The following is a 14,760-nucleotide window of genomic DNA, read 5'->3' on the forward strand; positions in this document are numbered from 1 at the left end:
ATGTAGCTCCAGTATCAACCATCAAGCCCTTCTCGTTGATGCTGCGCGCTGGCTGCTGATCCCCGATGTCTGGGTCCTTGATCTTGAAGGCATAATCCTTTGTATCTGTTACCCCGGATCCGTTGCAGCTCTCATCTGCGGCTTTCCTCGCTCCATCTTGTTTATTTTTGCGTCTACAAGTGGCATCGCCGTGGGTGTCACTCCTACAGTGACTGCACCATGTCTTTCGTCGGCATGCTCTCGCTCGGTGACCCTTCATGCCACACTTGAAACATACAATGTCCGCATCTTCATTATTCCTGTCCCGTGCACTTGACTTGGCGGGCCTCCGTCCGGCTCTCGCCACGGTCTTCATCACATTGTCACTGGACTCCGCTGCTGTTAGCTTCTCTGTGGCTTCAAAACTGCGTAGTTTTGTTTTGAATTCCGCAAATGTTACATTATCCTCATTATTTGCAACATATACTGCAAATGGCTTAAAACTTTCTGGAAGCCCTTTTAAGACCATAGCAATAAGCAGACCATCTCCCAATGTTTCTCCTGCGTTGCGCAGCGCCGTAATGGCGGTCTCTGCCCTGATGATATAGTCTGTTACCGTCTCGCTGCTCGTCTTTTGGAGTGATGTCAGCGTGGTGTAAAGGTTGATAATGCGGGGCTTCCCCTTCCCGGCATAATATTCCCTCAAAATTTTCAGTGCTTTTCTTGCATTGTCAGGCGCTTCTCTCATAATTAATGAGAGGCTTTTATCATCCAAAAGTTGAATCAACTCGGCGTACGCATCGGCATTCTTCTTACCGTCAGCCGCCACCTCATCTTGGCCGTTAGGTTCTCTCAGAACCGTGTTCTTTAATCCTAATAAATGCAAATGTCCCAGCACTTTAGTCTCCCATAGTTCATACTTGGTTTCATCTCCGTCGAACATGAGTCGAGACGACCTGCTTGTTCCTCGTGCCTCCATGATGCTATCGTTAGCCGTTAGCACGCTGTCCGTCGCGACTTTCTACCGGCGATTAAACATCATAACAACTATTCCCCGAGTTGCTCCTGGGCCCATAACCTGTTGAGCTTCGCGGCTTCATCAGCGTTGAATTCGGGAATAATTTGGCGGAGGCAATAATATGCTTCAATAACTTTTGGCATATTTATTGTGGGACTCAACATGACCCGACATCTTCCTCTTTGTCAGTCAAGGAGGGAATAATAAAAGAAAACAATCTGAACCCCTGGACGTACCGTACAGACCCGCGCCTCATCGTGGCGAAAACAAAACACTGCACCCTGGCAAACAACAGCACAACCACATCTGAGTACACTCAATAACAGAATGTCTTTTAACAATCACCCAGATGACTGTGAGATGCGAGATCGAGGTAACGTTAGCTAGCTAGATAACAGTAGCAACACACAATCACAATTTAAATATGAATGGGCAACATTTCAACAAGAATGATCATCAGACTAACACATGAAGCTCTTCTCGGTTTAGTGTGCATACGGTACGGGTTGCAACCATCACACCAGATTGCTCCAGGTCAGCCTTAAGTTTTGTGGTGTTTTTTCTACAGTTCGCACCAACTTCTGAAGACTTCCCTGATCAATTTTCCTCTTTCCACCTCGTCCTGAGAGACAGTTCCATGAGCAGCAACTTCTTAATAACATTGCAAATTGTTGAAACAGGGAAGCCAAGGTCTTTGGAGATAGCCTTTAGAATAGCCTTTAGAATTCTTGTGTTTGGTGATAATAGCATTTCTGATGCTCTCAGACAGCCCTCTTGTCTTCACCATTGTGAAAAAGGTACAGGGAACGAAGGTTGTTAAGCATTAAAGCCATCATTCATTGGATAATTCATGTCATATAAGCACAGACAGTGAGTCTAATTTCACTGCAATGACAGTCTACTTCTTTTCAATCTGATTTGAATTCTTCAAAAGGGTGCCAATAATTGTGTCAATGGCAATGTTTCTGTTTTTACACTTTTTCCAGCCATTCCTTTTTAAATTGTTATTGTTTTATCCTGTGCTGTTCTGTATCAAATATGAGTGTATATCGACCACAGCTGTTTCACTTCACACTTTTATTTAGGAGATATTGTACATTATGTACTTAAAATACAGGAGTGCCAATAATGTTGACCAGAACTGTATATGTAAATAGAAAATGTGAGGAATATATTAAAATAATTATTGCCATTTTCTTCTATGTCAGCTTATGTATTTGCTTGAAATATTGTAAAATCATACAGTATAATAAATATTATTTTATATACTGTATGAAATTAAAGAATACTGTATATAATATATATAAACTGTACTATATATACATAGATATACACACATTTTCATTTCATATATAAAAAATATATTAAAAAAAAACCAACTGAATTGAACGGTAGTTATTGCACACTCGTGAACAATCTGAATAAAAACAGGGGTTTATTGGATCAGTATATCTTCATTTTATTTTATTTGAAAAAAAAGAGGATAAAAAAACAAAACACTTTGCACTCCAAAAGTGAAACATGTGCACAGGTTTTCTTCCTTCTTAATATACAGATAGGTAGTTAGACAAATGCATTGGGGGAGGGGGGAAGGGGGTTGGTTGTGGGAATGCACTCAGATTTAGAGAAGAAAAGATGTTTGTAAATACAACATATATTTTATAGGAGGTCCAGCGCAATAATACTAGTGAGAATGTAATTTAAAATGCCAAAAAATGTTAGGAGGAGGCTTATGTGGGTCGACCAGTCAGCCAATTATACAGTTCTTGTGCTTTTATTGGAGAGCTGGTTCTGTTTAATTTTATTCATGTGAAATGACAATTTTATACATTCAAAATTACAGTAGTTTCCACCATTCTGTCATATTTTACAACACCTTAATCAACAGAAGTTGTCAGTAAGCAGCAGTAAGTCAGCAACATATAATGCTAAACATTAATAAGCTAAGAATTAATATTAAAAAGAAGAGACAACACAGTCATCAGGGGCTGCATTTGTAAAGACTGTGAGGGAGAACAAAGGAGCTAGTTTCACTGTGAAAACCTCACAGCAACAGCTATAAGGTCACCATTTCAATCTCAAGTGGGTTGGTGGATTTCCATGACTGCGGCAATTGACTCCTTTTACAATGTTGCTGGGCTGGAGGAAGGTTAGCAATAATAAAGAAGACAGACTGGCATCTTCTAAAATAATCCCTATGCAAACCAGGGAATCTGCAGTTACAATGAGGACACAATAAATAGGTAACTTGCCTTAACAGACCTCAGGGGTTTCTATAATGGTTTGTCAAGCAGCTGTTGCTAAACATTTTGGAGTACTTGCAGATGAATGCCGTGAAAATTTTGAACATGAAGAATTTTCAGTTACCATTTGTCCTGTGTTAAGACCTGCTTGTGCCTGGCCACCTAACCTGGGATCACCTATGGCAGATATAAGTCCAAATGGTAAATGTGTAATGTAGGTGTCTGTGTGAATGCGGAAAAGGCATAAATGAAAAAAAGAATGAAAACCAAAACAACATAAAAGGCACTTATCATCGAAAGTAGATGGCTCACAGTCCCTACGTGATGCAACAGTCACCTGGGAAGTGGGGTATGGAGGAGACTGCTCTTAGTGGGAGCATCTGCCAGCAGTCAATACTTTGGTCCAAAAACCATACCTGTACTTTGGTCCACAAGCAGCAGCTACTATGTGTTCCTAATTACAAACAGGAACTCCAATTTCCTCACACCCTGGTAGGGTCAGGACCCTTTAAACAGGTGAGACTACCACCTCTTGGTAGGATTGAGCCCTGGGTTAAAAAAAAGAAACCAAAAGGCATTGTAGGGCATGTGCATGAGGTGAGTCATAAAACAACTCCCATAGGAATTTTAAAAATGAATTTCCTGTAAAAACAACACATACCAAGGAAATGCAGCAATTTCCTTTGGTTATGTGGGGTAGGAAAGGCTGTGATTGCTTGTGTTTCTCTCGTTCTAAATGCCATAACCTTACATTGACAGAAGGTGTCAGCAGGCACCTCTCAGATGCAATCAGAGAGGAGGACCTGCCAATGTCCTTTCATAAAGTCAAATTTTGAGACAAACAGAGTCAACTCCATGTGATCAATACACTCCTCAATCTGAGGAACGGCAGGCTGTGGGGGTGTCCCTCAAGCCCAGATGACCTGAAGTGGGAACATGATGAGCAAGTCTGCAAATTTTCTCACTATCTCACAGAGGATGTTCTAGTCTTCATTAGCAGGTCAGTCAGCAGCTCTGCACTTTCTCATCAGAGCTTTGTCTTGCACATAAAATTTCAGGCATATCCTTTATTTCAACCACAGTTAAGGCAGTGTCTAGAAGAGCCATTAGCTCTGGATTAGAGTGTTGGACTTTAACTAAAGCACCCTTACCTAACATATTATCTGCATTAGAGTGAGAGGAATCAAAATCAGCAAAGAAAGCTTCATCCAGCCAAACCCCACCATTACCTGGCTGATCTGTACTGACCCCCTGGGGAATTGCACAAGATGAGTGACTGCACATGCCAGGAATATCACTGGGCACTCTTTCTGCAGGGCTTCTGTTTCAGGAACCAGCACAGGAGAAGAAGAGACTACAGGAGCTACACTCACTTTATCACCAGCCACCATCAATGGGTAGAGAGTACATTACTCCCACAGTCACCACACCATTCACTAAGATTTTAAATGGACTTGGAGGGGCACAATAAAAAACCTACTAATTACACCCTCTACCAATGCACAGGCATTCAAGGAGGTGGACTCAGGCAGGTCGTGTGATGAATGTTTGTAATGATCTGGTGTGTATGAAATGTAACCCTCAGAGATGAAACCCTCATACTCTTTGTACCATACTCTTTGCCTGGCCCGGAGAACACAGACAAGAGTATCTTGACTAGGAGGCAACTTAGAGGCAGGTACCCCACTGACAAGGAAGGCAGCTGGTTTATGGGGTGTCTTCTCTCTCTTCTTTCCTCAGTCTCCAGCACTGTGATTTCACACATCCACTCAATTTTCAGTAATGACATTCAGGGACTTTGGGTAAGGGACTCACAACAAAAGAAGGTTTTGAAAGTGGCGACGAGTTCGTAACAGCCCTTCTCACCCTTTGGTCTACTACATTCTCCCGGGTTACTTCCCCACCTTGACAGAGGGCATGAATGAAGTCTTAGCCGACAACTCAAAATCATCTGCTACTTTCCTCAAATTATCCCATTTATCAAAAGCCATCCCTTTCTGCCAAACAAACTGAATATGGGTCTGATCTGGTTTTCTCATTCAAGAGTGGAACTTTTGCCTGTATAATTCAGGCACTAATTGGTAGGCTGACATTACATTACTGCTGTCTTTATGATTTTGTACATCGATGACTGTTCTTCATCAAGAGCAGCAAACATCTCCTGAGCCTACTCTACAAATGTGCTCTGACCCAGCAATGGCCAGTGATCAACCAGCCACTAAAGGCTTTTAGCTATTTTTAAAACAAAAGGAAAAATAATTTGACATCATCGTCTCCACGCCCTAAATGGATGTTTTTTCCCAAATCAATTGCAGAGCCTCCATTACTCACCTCACCCCCGGATCTGAGAATGCGCAGTGTCCAGTTGTTTCATTGCAAATTCATGTTTCAACTGGTAAGCCTCTTCTTGTTCTTCTCCAGTTCTATATGAGCCTCTTCAATTCCCCTATCCTTCTCTGCCACTTCTCGGTCTTTCTGTGGTTTTCTCAGTCTTTAAACTCCATCTCTTTTGCTCCACCTCAATACGTGCCAGTTCTAGCTGGATGGTGGGATTGTCAACAGAGGCAGACTGGTTAGGAAACTCATAAAGCTTGAAAGTGCTTCCACTAGCTCAGCCTTGTGTGCTGAAGCAAGGAACTTGACTTTAAAATAGATTCCTATCTGACACGTCATTTCTTGTCAACTCATACCAGTCCTGTAGCTGGCAAGGATGACTCAGAAACTTAGAGATGTTAAAGTTGATCATGGTCACCATAGACAGAGTGGCACTGAATTAGAAAGAAATAATGAAAGCTCAAGTCTGTCTTAGAAATCTGCAGTTCGTAACATTCTGCAAGCCACAATGCACAATCCCAAAAATTACCCACAGCAGGACTCCACCTAATACACCAGCACTATATAATATCCAAAAACACTAAATGTAAAGCTATCCAGTCCATTGTCAACAAGACAGCCACAACACCACATCACTGGTCAAACACTATCCATTTGACCCATACATAAACACTGAGTCACTGCAGAGTTAAAAAGAATAAACTTACTACAACCACAGTGTCAGGTTAAATCTCAAACAAGCTCCTATTTGTTAAGATTTCCCAATGCCTGCACACCTAACTTGGCAGATATAAGGCCTATGTGTGAACACGCAGAGATAAATGAAAGAACAAAAACCAAAACAATGTAAAAGGCACTGCTCTGAGGTGGAAAGCTAACAATCCACAAGCAATGCAACAAGTTACCAGGGACTCACCTCTAGGAAGTGGGACACGAAGGAGACTGCTCTCGGGGGACCTGTTTGCCAGCAACCTGTTGGGCCTGCTCTGTACAGCCCTCCAGGATGATGCAGGATTCCTGTTTTTTTATTCAATAGAGTATTACAACACAGCAAAAAAAAAAAACTCCTCATGCAAAAAATAAAAAATAAATGAAATGCTGGAAATTGGTCATCATTTGGAATTGTCAGTTTCATCATATCATCTGGTTTTCATAGACAAAGACAGATCATGAGTCAGTCCTATTCCTTGGTGATCTGAAGATAGCTTGCAGCCGATGTTTCTGGATGTACATACAGGAGCTCAGAAATTATCCTATAGTTACTAACTGGAGAGACAAACATTGTAAGAGTTCTGCTCCAAACATATTATCTTAATGAAATTGTTCTGTGGAACTCTCTTTTCTATCATGAAATGTGACCTTCATCATAACTTTTTGCTAGGTTTTGCACAGTATTAAGTGTATTAATCATAAAGAAAATGCCTCTGAATTGTTGTAAGCAGACATGGAAAGGACTGTTGTGATACAAAAAGAGTAAAATTACTATTTCTGTATGGCGAAACCACAGTGTTCATGGTAAGATGAGGATAAACACTAGCATTACAGTAATCTCTATGCCAGTGATGACATTCTGTAGAGCACTCTTCTGAGTCTAAACTGCATAACAACAGTGCTGTCAGATTATTCTCCATATAAAATGACAGGACCTTCATGGGCAACTGCCAATTTGAGTAAGTATCAAACAGGCATCTTCCAATAGTTATTTCTAAACATTTTAACTATTATGTTACACTTTTCATCATACAGAAATGAGTGAATTTCTGTAAACTAAAATTACACCATGCAGGAAATTGGTGAATCAGGTGTTTCTAGAGCATAATACATCATCATCTTTACTTTTGAAAGGAAGTGCTAAACTTTAAGAACAGTCAATTCTTCTTAGTCTGGCACCATTTGGATGAACCAGACATTGAAATAAACAATCCTTCTCAAGTATATGACTACATGAATGGTAACATCTGAGGATTCATTCTCTGTTCTGACAGATACAATGCTCTGAGCTCTTGCTTTGGAGGTATAGTGTGGAAATATACTAGCAAGATTCAAAGTAGATGTAGCAGTCCTAGAGGAAGTAGTGTCGCTCACTCTCTCACTCACTCTCTTGCTCACTCACTCACTGCCTAAATTAGTGGCTCCTGCAGTACTGAAGTTTTGCTACTAGAGGCATAACATGGCAAGAAGCCCAGTATGCATAGAATAGTGCTTGGTCATTTGGTACTTGTCTATCCTTATTGGTAATCTGGTTGAATATAATTTGAAATTTAGATTTTAGTAGTATCTGAATCTTATCTGAATATTTTGCAGTTGGACTTTTCACCCAAAACTAGTTTCTTTCTGTGTGTCTAAGTGCCAAACTCGGTGACAGTTGTTGATTTAAGAGTTGTGTTCAAATATCAGTAACCTGTCTGTAAATATAAATCTCAGGACCCTACTCTATATGAATGAAAAGAAAATGCAGATTAATACAATTACTGTGGATGTGATTCATTGTTCTTTTTCCCTTTAATATTCATCTTTTAACACTGTTCTGGACAATGGCATCAGTATTCAGGCTTAAGAATAGTGTACATGTAACAATTCCAGAAATGAACTATTTTAGACTTTGTCCACAGTTTTGGGATGAGTTAATGGTTGGTTGATCAACTTCAGGACAGCTTTACCACTAATCCAGTTGTCACACTAAACTACTCCAATAAAAGAACATTTCCTAAAATATAGCTGAAAGCAGCAATTCTGGGGTCCAAGCACAAATAAGCTAATTCCCTGGGGGGCTTTAATTTCATGCAGTAAAAGTCTGTGATGAAGATTTTCACAGGCCAGTGTTAGGAAGAATTTGATGAAAGATAAAACGATTGACTCATTGTTAATAAAACCATCTGAAAATAGTTATGAAGGCCTTGGGGAATGCATTACATTCATGCCAATTGGCCACACAGTTCAAGAAAGAGTCTTACAGATAATTCAAGATGGTCACCAAATGATGTGACCTATGACATTCTCCCTCATTGGGATGATTGTTGACAGAGGGAGAAACATACCTATTAAGTCTCAGGAGTTCCTAAAGTTTTTTTTTTTTTGGTAGGAGGACAAACTGAATTTGTAACATAAAATCCAATGTGGCAGCCAAACCATGTCATCAGTGTACAAAATTTTCATACAGAAGAATCATCCTTTAGGGTTATAGAAGAATGCAAAGTATTGACACTTTTTAAGCAACTGTCTTGAATTTATACCCATTTGAACACAATAATTTTTCAACATTGATTTTGAGACCTTTACAAATTGATTGGGACATAGCGCTGGTGTTATTTGATGTAGTAAGTATTCCTTCACAATTTAGATAGAGCATACCCCAAAGGCAATACATGGGAAACTTTGCGTCAGTTGAAGTTATGGTTCATGAAATCAAGATTTTTATGTATATTTTACACATATTAAAAATTGGGTTAAAAATGGGCGTGTTCAAGTGCTTGTGGAGTCTGTGTTTTTTGACAGATTGCTTTAAATTTGGCATATCCTGTCAGTGAGGCCTTGTCATTGTGCACAAGAAATTTCAGAATGATTGATGCAACGGTGAATTATATTGGGCAATTTGCATATTAATTAATAAATGAGGCAACTTGATTGGCTTGTGGTGGCCATGTTTTTTGATGTAGCAGTTCCTTTTTCGCAATTTAAGTCGTAATTTGGTTCAAGATGATGTATTTCAAGTTTCATGCAAATCGGCCCAACCGTTCAGGAGAAGATGTCATTTATACTAAAATTATAATTATGCAAATTAACTCAAAATCCAATATGGTAGACTTGAAAGGTTCAAGAGGCAAAGTTGTTCCTTGTGATGAGGGGAACCTGTGTACCAAGTTTTGTGACTTTTCATTAAATGGGTCAAGGGGGCTGAGCTTTTGAAAATGGCGATTTCAATCCAAGATGGCTGCTAGGTCATGTGACCTATGGACGCCATATTGTAGACGATTGTTCAGGAGATGCACGGTTGTGGTTTTATGGGCAAGATTGGAAAAGCAGCGGAATAATAATAATAATAATAATAATAATAATAATAATAATAATAATAATCCAAGTAAAAACAAGAGGGTTTCAGCACCTTCAGTGCTTGGACCCCTAATGAGCTTCAAGCTCATTATGTCAAACAAGCCAAGACCATCTCTTTTGTAGACCTTGATTCATTCAGTTTGAATTTGTTTCAGTTCATTTCTGAAATGAGCTCAAATGTTCATGCTGTTCTCTAAACTAAGCACACCATTCTCATTTCATGTCAATGTCTTGTAAGCAGTGTCTAACATTTACACTTTTTGTTATTGTAATAATAAAGTGTATAAAATGTGTAAGCTTGTAATTGGTCCTACTACATGAGGACAAGTATTACATTAGTGGTCTCTGGGGCTGTCTTTGACAGAAATATACCACGCTGGAATGAAGTCTGGACCCCCGGGTAGCAAGCTTGCATTGCTGATGAAACACTTTATTATTATTTTAATATTAAATAATAATATAATATAATAATTATTATTATTATTTAAATACAAATAGGCTAGGGCAAGTGAATTTGAGTGACTCACCATATGAAATATCAAGAGCATTCTCCCTGTCTGTGACAACCAGTGCCATCCACAATCAATCACCACAGAGTGGTGAAAATTGGATGGGATGAAAACATTCAGATATGAGCAGGTAGATAAGAAGTGAGCATGGTCATGTTGTCCAAGAGTGGAATCAACAGTGAGCAGAATGCATGATGGAGATTCCTTGGTGTTGGGCACTGAATATTCCTAATGGACCTTTATTGTCACCTGTTGGGACATCCATCTCCCTCCCTGAGGTTCCTGCTCCACATTCAAAAAAGCACAGAAGTCCCATTGTAACAGAGCTAAACAGAATAGACTCAGCTGAAGATGGATGAGGTGGGTTAATCAGTAGCAGACTGGCAAAGCCTGTGAATCTTTATAAGTTACACAGCCAACACCCACTGTTGAATGCTGGGGGAACCTTAATCTAGTAAACCCTCAGTAGTCTGTGAGAAGGTTAATTTTTTTTTGAAAAAAGAACCATTCACCTCCATTTTTTCATGTCACAGCTCATGAAATGAACTGACAAAACAGAGAAACAACATCACACCATTGCATTCCACCATACAATTGATGATGAAGTTAGAAAATCCACTGCTGCCACCCTGTGGTGATATGTAAGAACTATCTCTAAGGGTACATCAGATGCGGCAAAAATGCAGGAACTGAATGACTATACCACACACAGTAACATTTAACTTTGGGAAGATACCTCATGGCATGTTGATATCCTCAATGCGAAAATGGCATTTTTATACACAGAGCTTGTTTTCACTTTTACATTACAGTTTCTTCAAATAAACAACACTGTGCCTGAATGTGTAATAACAAAACATATACAGATATGAGTCAACTCACTAGCAGCTTGATTTGGAAAGATGTATCATGTATGTTTATATCTCAAATGCAACAATGGTATTTCTGTACAAATGACTGTTTTCACAAAAGTGTTACAACTTTCACAACTGAAGAAGCATCTGGACATAGATCAGCAACTTGTTTAAAATAAAGTTGTTTTGAATTCAGGAACATTTTTTTGGTTAAATATGTCATGGCATGTTTATACATGTTTATATTGTAAAAAAAATGTTATTTCTATGCAAATTATTTTTGTTAACAATATTTTAACAAACATATTGCAAATTTCACAACTGAGGAAACAGCTGAATATGTATCATCAAATCATAACACATTAGCACTTTATGTTGAGAACTTATGTTTCCAGCACAATCCCTAAGGGATGTATGGACTTTATACACATGAAAATGAAACAACTTTCACAGCTGAAATAGCATGTGAATATGCATCTGCAAGTTCATTCATTTGCGGAATTTTTTTCTGTCAAGGTGTTTATTCTTCTTATGGGAAAATACATTTTTATATATGTTAATGATATTCACAAATATAATTTAGCTTTCCCAGCTAAATTAATGGCATTATATATTGCTTTCCCTGCTGTTTTGAAATGTTACATGTTACATGTTACAAATGTTACATGTTACATGTTACAAATCTGACTGAAGAAATGCGTGTGAATGTTAGCCATATAATAACAAATTTTAGATCCATGCAAGCTTTTATAAGCACTAGATGTATTGTAGCATTTATAAAACATTACAATATTTGTGCTAGACAAACATTTGGACACAGTTGCAGCTGAAGGTAAAAGAAATAACACATTGCACAACAGAATTGGAATGTCAGGAAAAAGACAAAGGTCATCCCAGTGGCGCTGCACCTAAAGCAATGCTCAAGTAATTGTGAATGCTTCCTGACAAGAGTTCGTTTTTCAGATAAATACATGTCTCTGTTTTCCGATAATCAGAGAAAGCCAGTACATGCTCTTTTTCCGGAGCTGTAAAAAAGAAGGAAGAAAATTATGCCCTAGGCCCTAAACCTGACATGCCAGTAACAGGTTAAATGATGGTGAAATGTTTGTGAAAGTGAATGTTTTTCTAATGGCAAAAAGGATCATACACAGATATCTTTGAATCTGATATTTGAGAGTTCTTGGGCAACAGCTTTCATTACAGCTGATTCAATTCCTGTATCTTGATACCACTCCTTGTTTTCAAGTCTGCTCCAACAGAAAACATTTTTATCCATAATCTTGGATAAAAACTGATCTAGACCTGTTGGCTGGCTGTCTTAGATCCTCCGTGTCATATCCAGTACCTGTGGATGCTGCTGGGCCCTTGCCTCAGAGCGTGGTGATGCAGGACTTCTCACCCTTTTTACTGCTGCGACCCAGACGTTGGATGTGAGCCTCTGCTTGGAGGCAGTAGGTGGTGTTTGGGCTCAGGTACTTGATCAAGAGCTCACTTACACAGTTGTCCAATTTATGCTCTTCCTGTTGGGCCAATAGAGACAGTGAATGCTTTGATCTGAAATACCTCCCCAAGTACCACATGCTGTCCAGACTTCCCTGAGCATTAAGTATGATTTTCACAATTACAAATACACAGTACATACATAGTGATTGTATGAACAAATGCATTGAATATGGATGATTATTTCCTTTACTGAATAACAAAACTGAAGAAATAATTCTGTCTAGTCACAATAAACAGACTTACCTGCACCATGTTATCATGAATGACATATATGTTGTAAGTCAGTCTCTGAAACTTCCTCCTGGACCCACAGCTGCCTTTTTTTTTAACGAAGGGGGAGCTTGGAGTTCTAAGCTGGACCACAATGCCTTGCTTTGTTACCTTGAGCTTCATTCTAGGTGGACTCACTGAGGCTGCAAAGAACCAAAACCAAATCAATCAAATCAAACACATCAATACCTGTAAAGAGAATAATTATGAACAAGAAAAAGGTATTTCATGCTATTTGTGGTTTCAACTATCTGTGTCAGAGCTACCGTATCAACATCACTCACTCTCCCAGTGTGGGTTGAATCTGGAGCTGAGGACCCAGGGGGAGCTGGCCCCTGGGAGGGCTGCCTGGACCCTGGCGTAGTACCACTCCCGGGGGTCTGATGTCTCCTGACTCAGGTCACAGAGCAGCTGGTTGATGCCCTGGCAGTGTGTGACATTGGTCCAATGCTTTTCCCCATAGCTTAAGCAGAGGGGAGGGAAAATTAGGCAGACAAAAATGAAAAAAGATTTCAGAATAACTGTGGCACAAGTCACGTGTGAAATCAAATGAAATAAAGATAACCAGCTAACGCTGTTTTTTTGATTCCTTATTTCAGACAATACAAATAGATTACTAAAGACTGCATTAATAGACAACAAAACATGTTTTGCCTCCCATCAAAATTACATCACCTATAGCTATATTGTCACCATAACAGGTCACATGGAGTGTCTGGGAGAATGTGAGGACAGACGAAAACCTGTTGATTCACTTTTTGTTATGACACAATGAAGAGGAGGAACATTTAATAATGAAGGTTTAAAACCAGTATTTTATAAGCTATGTTGTTGTATCTTGTAAATGTCCAAAACACACCTTCATTTAAATAACACAAACTGCATAAATGTGTTTACATTTAAATTTATTCATTTGGCAGACGCTTTTATCCAAAGCGACTTACATAGGTTATAGTTCTTTACAATGTTATCCATTTATACAGCTGGATATTTACTGAGGCAACTGTGGGTTAAGTACCTTGCCCAAGGGTACAGCAGCAGCGTCCAGCAGGGATTGAACTGGCAACCTTTCGATTACAAGTCCTGCTCCTTAACCACTATGCTACACTGCCGCCCTGTTTTCTTTCATAAGAGGGATGTAATCGGTAAATTTTGTGGTAATACTCACATTTTATATTGGACGAAATATTCTGGTGCGATGGACAAGAGGCCATTGGGCTTCCAGTGTAAAACATTTATGTAGTCCAGCGACTGGAACTTCACCTCCTGTGGTGTGATTACATCTGGGATACCCAGAACTGGGCAAAAAATAATATGGGGAAAACAAAATGCTTAAGCTTTGTGTAAAGACATTACAGAAAAGCCCCAGATTAAGGGCATCACCTGGAAAATAAATGAACGAATAAATGTTAAAACATCAAATTCCAAATTCTGTTTATTCTGAATACATCTGTATGTATGTGAAAACATACAATTGATTGTCTTCAATGTAATTTGATGCCTAAATTTCAGAATGTATTGTAATATAATTTTTATATCTCAATAATTGATATGTATTGAAATATTTTATTTCAAATATATTAATGCGTTTGTGCAACATTTATATATGCTACTTTTACATGGGCAGGTAGGTATATTCATTTAATTCTGTTCTGCCCTTCAATTAAAACAAATATGAAAAAGAACAGTCTCTTTTTCACTTTTTACATTACAAGTTTGGTTACTAAAATGCACTGTGCAGTTACATAAAGAAACATAAGAAGTTGTAAAAGGCTACAAAGGAGGCAGGCTAAGAGAAGGCTTACCTTCAGAACAGTGGACAAGGGAGAACTGCAGCATCAGAAAAGCTATGGCCATCATGATTAGTGGAATCATGGCTGCCATGCTACCGAGGTAATACACTACTGCTTCTCCCTGACGCCTCCTTTTATTCACTATACAGAAAATGGGAGTGCTCAAGGTTTAGTGACCATATATGGGCAGCCAGTAAAGAGCAATAC

The 14,760-nt window shown here is 39.0% G+C and overlaps 1 protein-coding gene across 1 annotated transcript; it reads right to left on the bottom strand.

Moving 5' to 3' along the window:
- Nucleotides 1–12,300: 12,300 nt before the first annotated feature.
- On the bottom strand, nucleotides 12,301–14,636 carry il22ra2 (interleukin 22 receptor, alpha 2). The gene is made up of 5 exons (XM_036517162.1): nucleotides 14,566–14,636; nucleotides 13,929–14,058; nucleotides 13,045–13,223; nucleotides 12,734–12,903; nucleotides 12,301–12,507 (listed from the first exon to the last, which is right to left on the bottom strand). Exons 1-5 carry the CDS (start codon nucleotides 14,633–14,635, stop codon nucleotides 12,358–12,360), a joined length of 699 nt encoding a protein of 232 aa, XP_036373055.1. The 5' UTR covers nucleotide 14,636; the 3' UTR covers nucleotides 12,301–12,357.
- Nucleotides 14,637–14,760: the final 124 nt, after the last annotated feature.

This window comes from Megalops cyprinoides, chromosome 1 (genome assembly GCF_013368585.1).
Source record: "Megalops cyprinoides isolate fMegCyp1 chromosome 1, fMegCyp1.pri, whole genome shotgun sequence".
Classification (NCBI taxonomy): Eukaryota; Metazoa; Chordata; class Actinopteri; order Elopiformes; family Megalopidae; genus Megalops; species Megalops cyprinoides.